This window comes from Atractosteus spatula, unplaced genomic scaffold (assembly GCF_055471065.1).
Source record: "Atractosteus spatula isolate fAtrSpa1 unplaced genomic scaffold, fAtrSpa1.hap1 Scaffold_76, whole genome shotgun sequence".
NCBI lineage: Eukaryota > Metazoa > Chordata > Actinopteri > Semionotiformes > Lepisosteidae > Atractosteus > Atractosteus spatula.
The window spans coordinates 140,204-157,664 of record NW_028296908.1 but is presented as its reverse complement, the minus strand read 5'-3'; the positions used below and the strand labels follow the sequence as shown (position 1 = coordinate 157,664).

The 17,461-nt window shown below is 47.2% G+C and overlaps 1 protein-coding gene and 2 pseudogenes across 1 annotated transcript; 2 read left to right on the top strand and 1 right to left on the bottom strand.

The window, feature by feature from the left end:
* The first annotated feature begins 568 nt into the window (after positions 1 to 568).
* On the top strand, positions 569 to 2,843 carry LOC148805262 (uncharacterized; annotated as a pseudogene).
* Positions 2,844 to 2,886: 43 nt separating this feature from the next.
* Positions 2,887 to 4,865, top strand: LOC148805261 (uncharacterized; annotated as a pseudogene).
* Positions 4,866 to 15,177: 10,312 nt separating this feature from the next.
* On the bottom strand, positions 15,178 to 17,135 carry LOC148805260 (maestro heat-like repeat-containing protein family member 1). Its single transcript, XM_088909749.1, has 5 exons — positions 17,115 to 17,135; positions 16,780 to 16,899; positions 15,870 to 15,992; positions 15,561 to 15,640; positions 15,178 to 15,214 (listed from the first exon to the last, which is right to left on the bottom strand). Exons 1-5 carry the CDS (start codon positions 17,133 to 17,135, stop codon positions 15,178 to 15,180), a joined length of 381 nt encoding a protein of 126 aa, XP_088765875.1.
* Positions 17,136 to 17,461: the final 326 nt, after the last annotated feature.

The following is a 17,461-nucleotide window of genomic DNA, read 5'->3' as shown; positions in this document are numbered from 1 at the left end:
ACGAGCTATGGTATCTCAGAATTCCGACTTCAAGTCTCACAGTTTTGACGTCAATTCTGGCGCCAGCAATGAAAGTACAGTAGGTTGCTCATCTGGCATAGGAAATCCACTGTTCACAATTCAGTCCAGGTACAGTGCCACATTCTACTGATATCTTCATACATTTCACAGACTTAAATAACATCTGCGTAAACTGTACATAGACTAACGTAGCTAAGTTTAAAAAAAACATATGCAAGAGCTACTTTGGTTGAGCAATTTAACCTTTTCAAGTGCGACCTAATTAATGAGTCAAAACTAACAGTAGGCCTGTACTCTTGTGGGGGTTTCGTCTGTGTGTACAAGGCAGCTCCTGCAAACACTTTACCAGCAGCTATTTCAGCACAGTAACATGAATGCAAATTTGTGGGGAGTGTTGGTCATCATTGCCTGTCCTGGACTACTTCTAAATGTACTATAATGCATACTGTTGGAGTCTGGGCAAACAGGAGGCTAGGTAATTACACTATGCTAACTAATCAATGCTGCACCACTGTCCCATGTGTGCTTCCTAGGCCACAATTGCAGGATGGAGGATCTTATTGATTTCCTCAGGGAGAGGGACATTCCAGAGTCCACTATCGGAAAAATGAAGGAAGTAAAGGTAGTTAACAGAATGGATGTGTTCATGTTTATTGTAACTAACTCCCACTGACCTACTGTAGATATTAACAGCACTTTCAGTACTGTGAAAAGTCAGAGACCACCCTTTCGTTTATTTAATTTCCCGTCAAAACGGCCATTAAGTGCAATTAATTTATTTTTCAATGTCAGAAATTATTCCAGGAAACATATTTAACACAAAATTACACAAAAGCATCCACATCTAAATATAATGTCAGATCTTTCATTGTTTAGTGTGTCCACCTTCTGCCTTTATTACAGCTTCCATTATTTACAGGAGACCTTCTTTGAGTTTTTCAAATAAATCCACTGGGATATTCGTTCATGCTTCTTGTAAACACCTCCAAAGTTCAGTCTTAGAAGTTGGTTGTATTTTCTGCTTCTGCCGATCCAAATCCAAATCCACTCAATGACTCATCGTCCATAAAGCCTTACTTACCTCAAGTGTCCAGTTTTGGTGTTCTAGGGCAAATTTTCTTCTCTTCTGTCTATTTCCTTTTCAAATAGTGACTTTTTGACAGCTACACACCCCTTCAGACCCATTGCATTGTGTTGTCTTCTTACAAAGGAAGTATTGACAGAAACACTTGTGGATTTTTTTCAGAATTGATGCAGGAGTGATAAAAACGTTCACTTCTGTCTATGTGATGGTGATGTCTACCAGGCCTTGCACGAGTCCCATTTTCTCTATATATTGTAGTAATTTTTAACTCCAGTTTTGGAAACTCTTGTTTTTCACTTATTTTCCTTTGACTTATATTTTCCTAACGCAAGTGAATTATCTTAATATTATCAGAAATATCGCCTCTAGCCATTTCAGATGCACATGACAAAGATATGTGCAAGGCAGCTGTGGTGTGTTTGGGTAGTTAGTGTCCAATGTTAGTGTCTACCCAATGTTAGTGTCACTTTTAATGGAAAGTGTTCTAATATAATGTCAGTGACAGTTTTGGGATCAACTTGTGTTGGGAGGACACAGCTGTAACTTGTTTGAGTGGAAGGATGGAAGACTTAAAGTGCCAAAAGGGTGCACAAAAGTAAAGAGTGGACAAACTAAATACTGTTTGATTTGATGTTATATTTAGTGTACTTTTCTGTCAAATATGTTTCTTGCATTATTTTCTGACACCAAAAACTAAATAATTTGCACTGAATGGCTGTTTTAACTGGAAATTAAATAAATGCAAGGGTGGTCTCTGACTTCTGCACAGTACTGTACAGTATATTGATATTTTCATGTATAGTAGATATTTTCACTTTATACCTCAACAATCCCGAATGGACTTTTTCCTTAAACCAGTATCAGCATATTGATCCACATAAAATGATGCTTTAAGTATGGTATTTTGAAACTGAAAATTGGTAACACACTATTCATTTTTAGATTGATGCCAGTGTCCTGATGTTAATGACAGATGAACAGATGAGGAATTATTTGCCGTCTTATGGAGACAGATTGGCAGTGATGGGATATTGTAGGAGACACGAAAAACAGCCCAACAGTAGGAAATCAAAGCTTTTTGATAGACTGAAGTCAAAACTGAATAAAAGAAAAAAGCATAAGCACCCAGAAAATATCACTCCTCATCAAGAGGTGAACACAGAGAGGAAAGTAAGGAAAGTGGAGTAGGGCTGGATGCTGTATGAGGAAGGAAAAGGAGGCTTTATCCAGGTGTGAACCAAAAAGGGTGGTGGAACACGAAAGTTAAGTGTTTCAAAGCACTGGAAAAAAAAGACCTCATAGCGGAGGCAATAAGTTTGTTTTTCCCAGATGGAAAGAATGCACATGGAAATATTTCTGGGTTTGAGGTGGATCTGACAAATGACCAAGAAGTTTCCTTAGATGAGGACAGTACAGTGGGAGCTCTATATGAAGCCTCAAAGTTAACTGTCATGAGGTTCTATCAGTCAACCAAAAAGAAACATGACAATGGTGGTGTGGAGACACAGCAAGAATCAAACACTGCAGGTCCCTCACAGGAAAACACACAGGAGTTTCCCTCTACAGACTCACAAATTGATCCACCATTGGAATTAGAAACATTAGATGTCATCTATGTTGGAAATACTGGAAATGATTTAAACTTAGGCAGTGATGACGTGGCACAATTTTATCCTGCAGATGTCACAGACGATTCCGGTTTAGCTCTGCAAAGTTCTACTACTGGGGAAAATGTTGAGGATAGCAATATCATTACAATTTTCAATGGAGACCTCTCTGAGATGGGAGAACAAAGTCTAGAAGACACTTTGCCTCTGGCACAAGAACTCAGGGAACCAGACAAAAAAATTCTTGTTGTCCATCGCAGCCAAATACTATCTGAGCTTATTGAACATTTCACTGAGGAACACCTTTCATATACTCAATCAGAAATTCAAGTAAAGCTTCTACTATCAAATGGGCAATATGAGAATGGATATGATGAGGGAGGCGTTCTCAGAGATTCCCTCTCTGAATTCTGGCATGAATTCTATTAACAATGTACAACAGGTACCACTTTCAAGATACCATTTCTCCGACATGACTATGGCAAGAAAAAGTGGCAGAGTATAGGTAGAATTATTTCTTTTGGTTGGCAGAAAGAGAAGTATTTGCTCATCAAGCTTGCTCCTGTAATCTTGGAACAGGCAGCTCTTGGATATGTGAAGAGTGATCTTGTTGACAATTTTCTAAAGTATGTCTCAGAATCTGACCGTTATACCTTGGAATGTTGTCGCAGAGACTTCAACAGTTCTGGCCAAGATGAATTACTGGAAATCTTGGACAACTACAGCTGCTGAAGAATGCCAAGTGCACACAACATTGAACAAATTCTGCAAGAACTGGCTCACAAAACCCTTACTCAAGAGCCTGCTTACACTATGTTATCGAACAGTGGGAAAGTGTACTCACTCCCCTCAGCAAAGCCCTTGAGAAAATGGAAGCTGTGTATGAAAACTTGCAGCCAACGGCAAGGAAAAGCATGTGGTCACTGAAGTTTCCCTGCACAATGAATGCACAGGAAAAGGAAATATCAAAGCATATTACAACATACCTGCGAGAGTGTGATGGAAGGAAACACAGGCTCAGATCTCTTTCTTGGCAAGACTGTAACTGTTGACTTCACTGATATGCAAGGATTTGAGAGAAGACTTATGGCACATACATGTGGCTGGTATTTGAGAGTGTCTATTCATTATGATAGCTATTCTGACTTCAGGTGTGAAATGAACAAAATTTTGGAAAGTAATATGTAATATAATATGGGTAATGGACATAATTTAGTATTTTAGTCTGTCAACCTACAGACTACCCAGATAAGAAATATGTGCATATTTCACCATTCAAAACTTTTGGTAAGGTATACTTATTCACAGTACGCATTTAAAGGCCATCTGACCAAGTCTGTACCTTTATACACTGTATATAAGCATATAAGATGATAATATGAGTTTTGAGTGTACTTATGATAGAATGTTCACCATTTCACTTAAGAAATTAAAAAGTCCCAGGTTAAATTGCACTTTTATTTTTGTCATTTTGGTACAAGAATATCTTTTAGACTGATTGTTCATATATTGAGTGAGAAACTAATGGATGTTTTTTCACCTAAAGTATGGTGATGCAGTTTAATAAACACGTTCTTTTTTTGAGCCATGTGCATTCTCTACCAAGCACTTGTGCCAATGAACTCTGCTGCTATCTAGTGTCTAATAATGTTACAACTTTTGCGTTGTATGTTATTTAGTCACAATATGGCGGCAGAGTTTATTTGCACAACAACTGGACAGTTCATGACGAAGATGAATTCTAAGTGCTCACTTTGGTCAGCACTTGATTTAGAATTAATCTTTGTCATTAACTCTTCAGTTAAATGTTTCTTGGGGTAGCGGTAACTTTGCAGAACCTGATTTTTTTTTATTTGTGTTTGAATTGTTTGGTTATTTGTAGATTTTATCCGACATTTTTATGAAACGTGCAGATGAGTTCAAATTCGATGAGTTCAAATGCCTTGCGTTTAGTGAATATTATTTGTACTCTATTTTCTCTATCAGTCTCTCGACAGATATCAACTTTGATTTGGTCAACTGCTTGCAAGTAGTTCTGTGCGCCATATAAACATGGGGAAGGCATGCATCACTGAAGGTCGTCCACTGGGAGCGCGAGGGTTGTGAGTCGGACTTATTCTGTGATTATTCCAGGCACGATGACCAGCAGCTGACCCTGCATATGTAAATAGTGTCATAGTAGTTTTAGTGTCCTGTGTAGCTATATAAGTGTATAGCCTGTTGTTAAGTAAGGATGACCCTAATGATGTGTACGTGTTCCGTCAGTCTCCTCATGTGTATGCATATCCTGCGTTCGGTTTTTGGTTTACTTATCACGTCTCCACTAGTCCTTTGTCCTGAGAGAACCTGTATACACTACATTGGTGTCAGAAGCAGGCAGGATGGACAACCTGTGGCAGACACTAGCTGATTCTGTCAAGCGCTGGCTGACCCTAAAAGAGACTGAGCCCACCGGCAGCACACACAGAGCCTGAGCAACTCCTGGGTGTGACAGGTGGCCACAGCCCTTACCAGGGCTACTCAGTAGTGGTCCCGTCGGTAGAATTGGGGCGACTGCCCACTATTGCCGCCCAGCGGGTGCCCAAGAGAGGAGATGCCCTCCCTGCCGGAGCCAGCCAGCTGTTCCTACACCCGCTGCGTGGTAGCGACCCGGTCACTACGATGGGGAAGCGCCTTGGGAGACATACAAGGCGTAGTTCCAGCTCGCGGCCCGGACGAATGGCTGGAGCCGGGAGATGGCCGGCCTCCTGGCGGCGGCGCTGGAAGGAGCGGCCTGCCAGTTGCTCCTGGATGTCCCGGAGGAGGACCGAGGCGAATACGCGGCGCTGGCAGCAGCTCTCCGGCTGCGCTTCGGCGTGGAGGAGGCGCCAGACCTGATGCGGGAAAGGCTGGCCCTGCGGCGGCGCCGACCAGGAGAGCGACTGGGCCCGGTCGCCACTGATGTCGTGTTCCTCCCCCACCGGGGATACCCGCTGTAGCCGGGGCCTGTACCTCCACTACCGAATCGAGGACCAACCCTGCCTGGCCCTGCTCGACACCGGCTCATCGGTAACCCCACTCCGGCCGGGTGTCCTCCCCGACACTGAGGGTACCAACCCCCCAGGATGGGAGGCCTCCGGCCTGCGGATGAGGACCGTGACGGGACAGCTTGCCATCTGTCTGGGTGCAGCGATGGTGCGCCACCCCTGCTACCTCACACCCATCCAGGAGGACTGCATCCTGGGGCTGGACATGCTGCATCGGGCAGGGGCCAGTTTGGACTTGGCCCAGCAGGAGTTGGTGTGGCAGGGAGAGCGACTTCACCTGGTGGAGGGCAGGCCCGGCGAAGGCCGAGGGACGCGGGTTTGCCGGAGCTGGCGGAAAAGAGGCAGTGGTGCCGGGGCGGACCAGGCCTTGGAGCCGGGGAGCGAGAGTGCAGGATCCTGCCCCTGAGTCACCAGGGGAACAGACAAGGCGGCGGTGGCGGCAGGGGCCAAGCGTTGAGTGGAAGCGAGGCGCGCCGTTGAGAACCTCTACCAGCGAAGCTGCGAGGGCCTCGATCGGGACCAGCGGCAGCGGCTCCAGGCGGTACTCGCCCAGAACGAGGACCTCTTTGCAGCGAGAGGTGAGGACTGCACCTGCACTGCCCTCATCCAACACGATGTCCCACCGGGGACCGCCGCCGAGGAAAAGATCCAGGAGATGTCCGCAGTGGGGGTGACTTAGCCCTCCGCGAACCCGTGGTCGGCGCCAGCTGTACTGGTCCGAAAAAAAGATGGCTCGTGGAGGTTCTGGGTGAACTACTGCAAGCTGAACGAGGTCACCCTGAAAGACTTCTGCCCCCTGCCGAGGATACATCACTGGGTCGACCTGGTTCAGCTCCCTTGACATCCGCTGCGGCTACTGGCAGGTGCCGCTCGCTCCCGATGCTCGCCCGAAGACGGCCTTTTCCATCGGACAGGGCCCCTGGCAGTTTACTGTCATGCCCTTTGGCCTGTGCAATGCCCCGTCGACGTTCGAGAGGCTGATGGAGAGGGTGCTGGCATCGGTCCCCCGGAACCAGCGTGTGCTGTACCTGGACGACCTGCTGGTTCATGCCTGGGGTTTCAACCAGGCCTTGACAAACCTCCAGACAGTGCTTGCCTGCATCCGCCGTGCTGGCCTGAGGCCAAACCCCCGCAAGTGCGAGCTCCTGCGGCGGGAGGTGACCTTCCTGGGACATGTTGTTGGACCGCGAGGGGTGGCTACAGACCCAGGTAAGGTCGCCGCAGTGAGAGGTTGGCCGACTCCCCACACCGCCGCGGAGCTGCGGAGCTTTCTGGGGTTGGCCTCGTACTACTGGAGGTTCGTCCGGGACTTTGCCAGCATCGCTGCCCCGCTGCCCCGCTGCACCGCCTCACTAACAAGGGCCGCCATTTCGACTGGGACTCAGGCTTTGAGACGGCTTTCGGCCGGTTACGCAAAGCCCTGGGGGGGGCCCCCGTGCTGGCCTACCCCGATCCGCGGTTACTGTATATCCTGGATACCAACGTGAGTGACTTGAGGGTGGGCGTGTTGTTGGCGCAGGAGGGGCCAGATGGGGAGCGTGTAGTTGCCCGTCGCGAGCTGCTGGCGTTGATGGCGGCGGTCCGCCACTTCAGGCCGTACCTGTTCGGGACCCAGTTCTGGTTGAGGACCGATGAAGTGTCCCTCACCTGGCTGCTCCACTTTAAGGAGCCGGAGGGGCAGATGGCGCGATGGATAGAGGTCCTGCAGGAGTATGACTTCACTGTCGCGCACCGTGCGGGATCTCGCCATCTCAATGCCGACGCTCTCTCGCGGCACACCGTGAGGCCGCGGACTGCCGCTACTGCACCCGGCGGGAGCAGCGTGAAGGGGCCGTCCACACCGTGGCGGAGGTGAGCGCTGCGGCCATGGCCATGGAGGGGCCGCTGGGGGTGGGCCTGTCAGACCTGGCGCAGCAACAGGCAGCTGATCCTGATGTGGGGCCGGTGCTCCGCTGGAAGGCAGCAGGAGCGCGGCCTGTGCTGGAGGAGCTTGCCCCGCACCCAAAGTCCCTCAAGGCCCTCTGCTCCCTGTGGGAGGCCTTGGAGGTAAGGGACGGGGTGCTGCGCCAGGGGTGGCGGGTACCCTCCAGTGGCGAGATCCGGTGGCAGCTGGTGGTACCACAGTCGCTCCGCGGGGCTGTGCTCCGAGCGGTGCACGGCCAGCCAGGCATGGGGCATTTCGGCTGTAAGAAAACCCTGCAGTGTTTCCGAGGCCACTTTTATTGGGGTCTCTGCCACCGGGACGTGGAGCGGTACTGCCGAATGTGTGCAGTGTGCATGGCGCAGAAGGGTCCCCCCAAGCGCTCTCGGGCCCCCCTCCAACAACACCAGGTGGGGGCTCCTATGAAGCGGGTGGGGGCCACCTCCACCTTGCGCTCTGGGCGTATCGGACCACGGTCCAGGAATCTACTGGGTGCACCCCGGCCTTGCTCATGCTGGGCCAGGAAATGCGAACCCCGGTGGACCTGGTCTTCGGCCCGGTGCCCAGAGACGATTCGGCACCGCCGGCTGGACCGGACTACAAGTGGGACCTGCGGCAGGTGCACAGCTTTGCCCGGACCCACCTGATTCAGGCGGGAGTCTGGCAGAAACGGTACTATGACCTGCGCTGCAGGGAGCCTGCCTTCCAGCCCGGGGACTAGGTTTGGGGGTATAGCCCGCGCCGCCGCAAAGGCCTCAGAGAGGCTGAGGTCCTCGGGGCGGTGGCCGAGGTCTGCTACCGGGTCCGGTTGCGAACACGGGGGAGAGTGGTGGTCCTGCACCGAGACCGCCTGGCACCCTACCGGGTTCGGGAGGAAGAGCCCCGCGGGGAGGATCCGGAGGAGCAGCCGGGGTCGGAGTCGGCTGACAATGGGGCGTCCGTGGGCCGCCAGCCGCCACCGCGGCGCAGCGGCCGCTCACGCAGAGTTCCACAGCCTTTAGCCGAGTATGAGGACAGCCTGAGGGGGGTGTTCGATGTCGGCGGGACACCAGACACTTCAGGTGGGGGCAGTGTAGCGCCCTCTCCCGATGGTGAGGAGGAAGCGCACCTAGGCACTCAGGGTACCGCGAAGCAGGCTGGGAGTTGTAGCCGGGGAGAGTCTGAGGGTCAGCACGATGACCAGCAGCTGACGCTGCTTATGTAAAGAGTGTTATATTAGTTTAAGTGTCCTGTGTAGCTTTGTAAGTGTGTAGTCTTCTGTTAACGAGTTACCACCCTAAACTGTGTATCTGTTCCATTGGTCCCCTTATGTGTGTGTGTAAATCCTGTGTTGGTCTTTGTTTTGACGAGAGAATAAAAGCAGTTGCTTGTTTCGCCATCTCTTCCGCACTTGTCCTTTATCCTGTGTGAACTCCAAAACGCTACAGTATCATATTTTCAATTTCTTTTTTTAAACTTAAAAAAATTGTTTGCCCAGCATAATTTTAATTTTGCACAGTAACGATATATATCACGATATAGATAGTTTTCTCATAATTTCAATAGAACATGGTTTAAAAGGAGTACAACTTTTTTATTGCCTGGAGTTAACTATTAGGTTATTATTAACTGTTGGTTGGCTACTGTGTTGTTCACATTGAACTGAAGTGCATGTCGAACATTTTAAGCACATTTTTATTTTGCAGAACTTAAACAATAAAATAAAGTTATGAACATGAATTAAATAAGTAAATATGTAATACTTCAAACAAAATTTTCACCGACTTAAATATATAATACTTCAAATACAATAAAATAAGTAATAATTGTAAGAAGATGACTGGAGTGCACGGAGAGATTTAGCCCTCTGGCTTGAGTGCAATATAAATCCCGAAAGTGAATCCCAGCAAGACTGACCTCCCCATGGCCCCTCCCCCTCTTTAGATACTGTGCGCAGTCATGCCTCGACCAAGTCACCACAGACACCAATGGAAACAGAGCAAACCGCTCATCTCCACCTTTTTACAATATTTCACTGATCTCTCACAAATCCACGTTTGGATTAGGTGAGTCATTGTAACTAGACTAATGGTTACTAAGAGTTAGGTAACTAATCACCCAACTCGTCAATTGTAACTTTAGCTAATTGCATTAATGAATTAAAGACTATTTGAAAACCTTTTGTCACTCAACTCTTTTGCCTCCAAGATTCGGCATGTAATCTAGGCGTCATCTTAGATACAAGACTCTCATTTAACTCTCATGTTAATGCAGTATCGAAGGTGTGCTTCCTACAGTTAAGAAACATTGCAAAACTAAGGCATCTTCTCTCCACTCAAGATACAGAGAAACTAATACATGCCTTTGTATACAGCAGATTAGATTACTATAATGCCCTACTATCAGGGAGCACCTATCGCACTTTCAACACCTTACAGCGAATTCAAAACGCGGTTTTGTGTATTTGTTACTAGGAGTAGAAAGTACAAACACACCTACTGTATAGTTAGCTCTCTCCATTGCCTTCCTGTCAGGTACAGGGTAGACTTCAAAGTTCTTTTACTTATAAGGCTCTCAGAGGTCAGGTGCCTGTCTGTTTAATGGAGCTGATTAATGTATACAATCCAAGTCGCCCACTTAGATCACAGAATGCAGGTCTTCTTCTTAGTCCATGTACTGTATTAATAAAATAACAGCTGGAAGTAAAGCCTTCAGCTACAGGGCCCCTAGTTTATGGAACAATCTGCCAGCCTACGTACGGGATGCCAAGTCAATCTCAGGACTTAAATCCTGACTGAAAACCTATTACTTCAGCCTAGCCTACTCACACCTTACATCATAGCCTGCTGCAGTTATGGCTGCTGGTGCTGCTGTACATGCCATTGTGTGTCTCTGTGTTGGCCTGCCAGGTAGATACATCTGTTCTGACCAAACTATCCTATTCTTCTCCCCACATGTCCGGTTGGTGCCACGGATCCAAGGGGGACATCACGAATATAGCCATCGTTTAGGGAGAATTTGCTGGTCTACAGGGATCTGCATGGAGTACTGTCACACAGAAGGACATGATGGAAGGTTTAATACTCCACACTTAGTACTTTTTTTGAATTGTATAATGTTAACATGCCCAGAGGGGTTGGGCAGCCAGTTGACCTTGGACCCCCAGAGGTTTTTCTTCTCCTTACTGAGGAGTTTTGGGTTCCTCTCCTCTGTTTTGGCCTCTTCTCTTTCTGTACTGTAACACGTAGTGCGAATTACGGAGGAGCTAGGGGGAGCTTACCTCCCCTGAATAAGGCACGAGCTCCCCTGAAGAGACCATTTGCAAAATTTTGGGGGGGTCTCTAAAATATGGAAACTGTCAATTAAAAAAATTCCTATTTCTACAGTATGTGTCGCTTTTTTCCAGTATAGACTACATTTGCGTTTCTGTTTTCAGCGTGTTGCTGCCATAGAAATAGCTAAGCAATTGAATACTATTACCGATCAAGGCATGGTGGTGCTGTTACAAAAGTAGGCAACGTTGCTTTTCACGTGACAAACGGACAAGCTAACAAGTCACTCTTGGTTACGTCTTCTCAAAAAAAAAAGGTGCACAGTAAATTTGCAGAGAAACTTTCCAATGACATTCAGTTTTCAATACATATTTCTGAAAAACGACGATAATGCCCAAGAGAAGACAAGGAACTGTACTCGCTAATTTTGGGTTCACAAAACAACCCAAAATGGGCGATCTGACTGTTGCTGCTAGTGGTTGCTCGTCAGACAGTTCAGCTGCTGACCCGCCTGCCTGGCCTGCCCCTCCGAATACGTCAACCAGCAGCACTGGCTCCCCAGAGGAAGAGGCTGGTCCCTCTGTGACCCCAGTCGGCACCGATCTACCGGCTAACTGGACCAGCCAGCAGTGGACAGAGTGGAAAAACGTAACCCATGGCTTTTCGTTAAGAATGGAAACTTGGGATGCACACTGTGCAGAGATGCAAAGAGTCTTCTGCTGTCAGAAAAAGCACTTGGCATGCATTTATCTGAGGAGTGGATTCATGGAGATGTGAGTAGGCCTTTGCAGAACCAGAAGCGGAAAAAAATATATAAACACCATGATAGCTTATCACATAAAAGGGCTGTTGATATTGAAGAGACAAAGCAAAAAGAAATTCTCCCAAACAAGGTACTTGAATTTAATTCAAGAAACTGCAGTTTCATTCAGATCTGCCCACAATAATGTAACCGGAGCTTAATGGTGCCAAAGTAGGCACTGTACATAAGTCAGACCGTTCCTGTGCTGAAATTATAGGTCATATTGCAAAGCAAATGCAGAACAAGCTTGTGTCGAGTATAAAAGAACTTAAGTCACAAAATAGCCTCACTATTGATGAAAGCACAGTGAACGGGCATGCTCATCTCATCATATACATGAGATGCGATGAGAGTGGGAAAGGGGATGTGGACAATGTATATTTGGACACCACAGAGCTGACGGATGGCACAGACACAGAATCCATCTACAGTTGCCTGAGAGGGAGCCTTAGTAACGTGGGTTTTGATGATGAGTTCATGAAGAAATATCTCATCAGCATAGCCACTGACGGGGCTGCAGTGCTCACTGGCAAATCCTCTGGACTGACTGCTAGTCTAAAGCATGACTTTCCTAAAGTGCAGTCCATACACTGTCTGGCACATTGCCGTGAACTGGCAGTCCAAGATGCTCTCAAAGAAGTGGCTGGGTGTAACCATTTTGAATTCTTTATCGCAAAACTATATTCACTTTATTACCAATCGACTAAGAACGCTCGGATGCTCGAGAAAGCAGCCGCAGATCTAAATGTGCAGATTTTGAAAATTGGCCAGATTCGAATATTAGATGGGTGGCAAGCAGTTTTAATAATGTAAAAGCAGTATGGAAAGATTTCCCTGCATTAGCACACCATTTTAAAACAGCAAGCGAGGGAGGATGCATCACGCAGTGCCACTGAGAGACAGAAACACAAGGGACTACACAAACGCCTCACTAACTCCTCATCTGTTGCTGATTTGGCATCTATGAAAGACGCTCTCCGTGAGCTGCTGGGCCTCTCCCTGAAACTCCGAAACAGAGACACATCTCTGGTGGAGTCCAGTTGCCACATTCAGCAGACCTTCGATATCTTGACAGCCAGGAAAGACACCGGCGGTCAATCCGCAGTGAAGGCCAAGCAGCGCTCGTCACTGGACATGTTTAAAGATGTTGACATCTCAGAGGGTACAGGAAAGATAAACCGGCTCCAGTTCTATCAGTCTGTGATCAATAGCCTTACAAAGCGACTCGGAATCTGAATTAGTCCAGATGCTGAAACCGCTGGATAAGGGCTTCTGGCCACAGGATCGTGAGGTCTTAATTCTTTACGGGGAAGGTGAAGTTGGTGCGCTTGCTAAAGCACTGGGCGAACCCGTCAGAGAGGCAGGGGAGGAATTCCGCGACTGGAAATTATAAGGCAAAGCATCAGGACAGACGCTGGGAAAACTCCACAGCAGGCCGGACGTGCCTCGCCACCTCAGCCGACTGCGAGCGGGGGTTCTCTGCCCTGAGTGACACTAAGAGAAAACGAAGCCTCTCCTCACTTCTTTTTGTTGATCTGAATGGACCTCCTTTGGAGAGATTCGATCCCTGCCTTTTGTATCATCTTGGAGTAAAGCAGGCCACCGCTCGTCCACTTCATGGGCAACAGGACGGACACCACAGACAGCTGAGCCCAGGCCTCTGTGGTCACTTCTATTGTAAGGTAAGAGTAACTCCTGTTAAACTATAACTATATAATCCAGTGCTCACTTTGTATGCGCTAGTTGACTGGCCTTTCACGCGTGATGCGTCCCCCACCAAACCAGGGGTGAGCTCCCCCTGATGCCAAGATATAATTCGCACCCTGCTGTAACATCATGTGTTGTCACACAGCTTTGTTAAGTGCCTGGAGGCAACCTTGTTGTGAAAGGCGCTATGTAAAAATAAATTAAACTGAATTGAAATTGAATATAGGACAGCTTTTGTCTAAGTCATTTCTGTTTGAGGAGGTGCCAGTTACTGAAAGTAACGATTCACACACTTCAGACACCACTTTCCTTATTGCAAGCACTCCGAGTAGCCTACACAGTAAAAAACCGCTCCAGCCACAAGGAATCGCAGCCCTACCTGTGAACAGACTGTGAGTTTCTTTTAACGCCACAGAAAGTAGTATTTGTGCTGCTTTTGTTCCTCAGATGTATTGAACTGATGACTAAAGCTATAATACAGCAATAGCTAGTCTGTATTTTACATTGTTTACATTTTTCTAATTTACTCATATTTTTAGCTGTGGCTAAATATATTTTCCCAGAAACTAGATTACTCAAATGATTTCTAGCAAAAAAAATATCTGGCTAATTACGACATTTTTCTGTTAGGTAGTATTATTTTTTCCAACATTTTTATCAAACTTATCTGGCGAATTCTGATCAGCTTGCCCAGCAGGATTGAGGTTTGACTGTAACTATAAATATCGTTTGAACCCTTTGTGTCATCAACGTGTCGCTGTCAAATTGTAAACATTACTGTTGGCTAGATGTCTCGTAAGTTTAAAACTCATACTGATCACTGATTTCAAATACAAATGTTTAAAATAGCAATTGCTTAGTCTGACTCTCAGAGAACAGCTTAGTTTGGTTCTGAAGAGGTTCTGTAATTCTGTTTTTATGTTCGCCTGGTTATCGACATTGATGCCCTGCAATGAACTGTCGAATTTAAAAGACAAGACAGTTGTGAAGACTTATTGTTCATGAGTCCAAATCACGTCCATATTAGCTCAACTCAACAGACAACACTGAGGACTGGATGGAAATATTACACCATCATGAGAGCTCTCCGCTGCTGACAGTCTCATCACACTCTGTTGGTGAAGGTGAGCTGCAGGAATCAGTCAACTGTGTTCACGTGTGAGTGATCGGGCACGAATGGCAAATCTTTAATCATTCATTTAAATATTAAATACATATGAACTTCAATGTAACTGAAATCACAAATTGGAAATGAACTCTGCCTCCTTCTGTTATCTTGACACAGGTAGATTTCAGCGTGACTGGCTGAGCCACTTTCTGACCCCCAGCCAACTGCTGTCTCAGACCAACATGAGTAACAGCCCGGCGTTTCTCGGGAGGATGATTTCGGAGGTCAGCTTGAGTGTATTTTTGTTTAACACCAATATATTTGTGTGCAATGAACTTCACTGGGTCAGCATTATTTTGACACTAAGATTTCCATACGTTTTCCAACTTAATGTCTCCTTTTCCAAACCTTGGAAATCAGTCATTTTTAAGAAAAGGATACAGCACATGTGTCAGGGATTGTGCTCTGCAAAAGGATGTACAGCCATCGTGAATTTTCACAGGTTCCACAGTGCAAGAGCAGGTATTCTTAAGACACCGTCTGCCACCTGTACCCAACACCAGCAGCTGAGTCTAGCAGTCCTATCTGGAGCTCAGGGCCCCTGCGATCCTGCAGAGGCAGTAGCAGCACATCCTCCACAAGCACATGAGTCAGGTGCTCTGTACTGCAGGGAGCTCTGGGCTGCAGCTACAGTGGGACAAGGAACAACAGGACACTGTTAGCAGCTCTTCCTCAAGACTCATCATGATGTAAACAGATGGAACTATACAACCTGTCACTATAGCTCTTTCAGAAAAAGCATGACACAGGCCAGTCCTATGGAAGCCATTATCAAGGTCTGACATTACATCATATCATATATTTTGAATGTATTGTTTTAGACGTAGGAGTACTGCAGTTGATGCACCACATATTGATGTTAGGAAATGGCACTTACTGCATCAAACATAATGCCCATCTGCCTCAAGCACACTTAAAAATGTAATTGTGAAGAAATGGAAGCAGTGAAGGCAGTTTCATCAGGAAACAGTACCTCAGTGTGGAACAGGCGCGCAGGGCCTGCAGACAGACAGCTCGGCTCAGGGCTTCACTGGGCTGCTTTTTAACAAACGCCTGTGAAGAGACGGGAGAGAAATGTAAACCCCACTTCCCTCCATCAAAAGACACCAGGACAGGGCCTGTGCTCATCTAGAGGCACAGCTGAGAATCCAGAGACTGTGCAGCTGCAGTGAGGAAGAGAGCGAGGGCACCTCTCTCCCCTCTGATTTCTACTGACAGTAAGGACTGTCAGAGCATCCGTGTGGGAAAACAGCAGACAGGCGGCTGCGTCAGACACACTGACCATCATTGTCGCCAGGAGCTCGGCCTTGGCAGGGAAGCTGGGAGCTCCGGAGGGACTGGCGCTGCGCACTGCCTGTGCCATCATGCCCACACTGCGGCACAGGCTCAGTCTGACGCTGGGCTCCTACAGGGGGACACACAGCAGCTCACTCACTGAAGCCCAGGCAGACCCTGAAAGGAGTGAAAAACTCACTGGAATAAATCCTGACTGCACACACCTTACAGAATGTACCAGCAGGTTAGTCAAGTCTGCAGAAAGCAGTTATGAAGTTCACACTATGAGGTCTTCTGCTCTTAATAGCAAATTTAAAAATAAAAATCTTAACTGTGATCGTTAAATTTCCTTCCTCTCTGGTGATAAAATGACCAGTAAACTAGTTTTAGCTCAAGTCCTGGGGTGATTGCTGTGTGGAGTTTGCGTGTTCTCCCTGGGTTTCCTCCAGGTGCTCCAGTTTACTCCCACAATCCAGCAACATACTGGTAGGTTAATTGGCCTGTGGTAACATTAGCCTGGTGTGAGTGTCTGTGTGCCCTGTGAAGGTCTAGCGTCCCGCCCGGGGTGTACCCCGCCTTGTGCTGTAGCTTGCTGGGATAGGCTCAGGCAGTACACAACCTACACTCAATAAAGCAGTTTGAACACTGGTTTAATGTTTACTTCCATTCATATGTTGTCAGTTTCTAGAATGTCAAATCTCTATAATCAGTGACTTTCTGAAAAAGGTAGAAAATGCTTCTCTACAGAAAAGTGCTTTGAAAATCTCTCCATCTGTCTTCATACTTTAAGATGCTCCGCGTCTGTCCATCAGTCGTGTAGAAAGGAATCGCTCAGAGACTTCCGGTTTTCATGGCTGTCGTCAACAGCAGTAGAAGCCCTGAGTCTGTGTGTGAGGAGTGGGAACAGATCACCTCACCTCTCTCTCCACAGGATTCTCAAATCCTGCTTCTTTCACACTGTCCTGAAGCGCTTGTTTCACAGTCTCCTGCTGAGAGAGGTGCTGGGCAGCCGCACCGACACACTGGTACAGGAAGGCCTGTGACACTGGAGAAGAGAACAGTGAGCACTGAGCTCAGGAGGCTGCTCTGTACAGCTGCACTGAGAGGACATGTTAGCTGTGGATAGCAATGCTCCCATCGATCAGCCGCTGATCGATATCAGCCGATTTTCATTCCAAATGACTCGATCGGTGGTCTCTAAACTGACCAATCTCAAAAACCAATTTTGCGATGACTACATTTCCGACATTACCTGAACATACAGTAGCAACATGTCCTCGCCAGTCTGGCAGTTTTTCCACACTTCTACAAAAAACGAAGAATTTACAGTTTGCAATACATGTGCAAAAGAAGTCGCTCGTGGGAGATCACCGGCTAGAACGTTCAACACCATGAACCTCATCAGAGATTTGAGAACTCAACACCAAAAAGAATATGCAGAGTGTGAACAATTAGCAAGTGCAAGAGCTGCGGCGACTTGCAAACCGACTCTCGCTCAGCCATCAATAACGGCAACACTTAAAACACTGGAGCCTTACAGCAGGCACAGCAAGACAGCCGAAAGAACTACGGGCAGGATCTCTGCAGGCGACGTATGAG

Bases quoted from the DNA above. Each gene is read 5' to 3' on its own strand.
- LOC148805260 (XM_088909749.1), bottom strand. From the start codon at position 17,135: ATGTTGCTACTGTATGTTCAG. The intron at 16,900-17,114 runs GTAATGTCGGAA...CCAGTGTCACAG, and splicing joins TGTTGCTACTGTATGTTCAG to GCCTTCCTGTACCAGTGTGT. The intron at 15,215-15,560 runs GTACTGTTTCCT...GTCCCACTGTAG, and splicing joins CGCGCCTGTTCCACACTGAG to CTGCAGCCCAGAGCTCCCTG.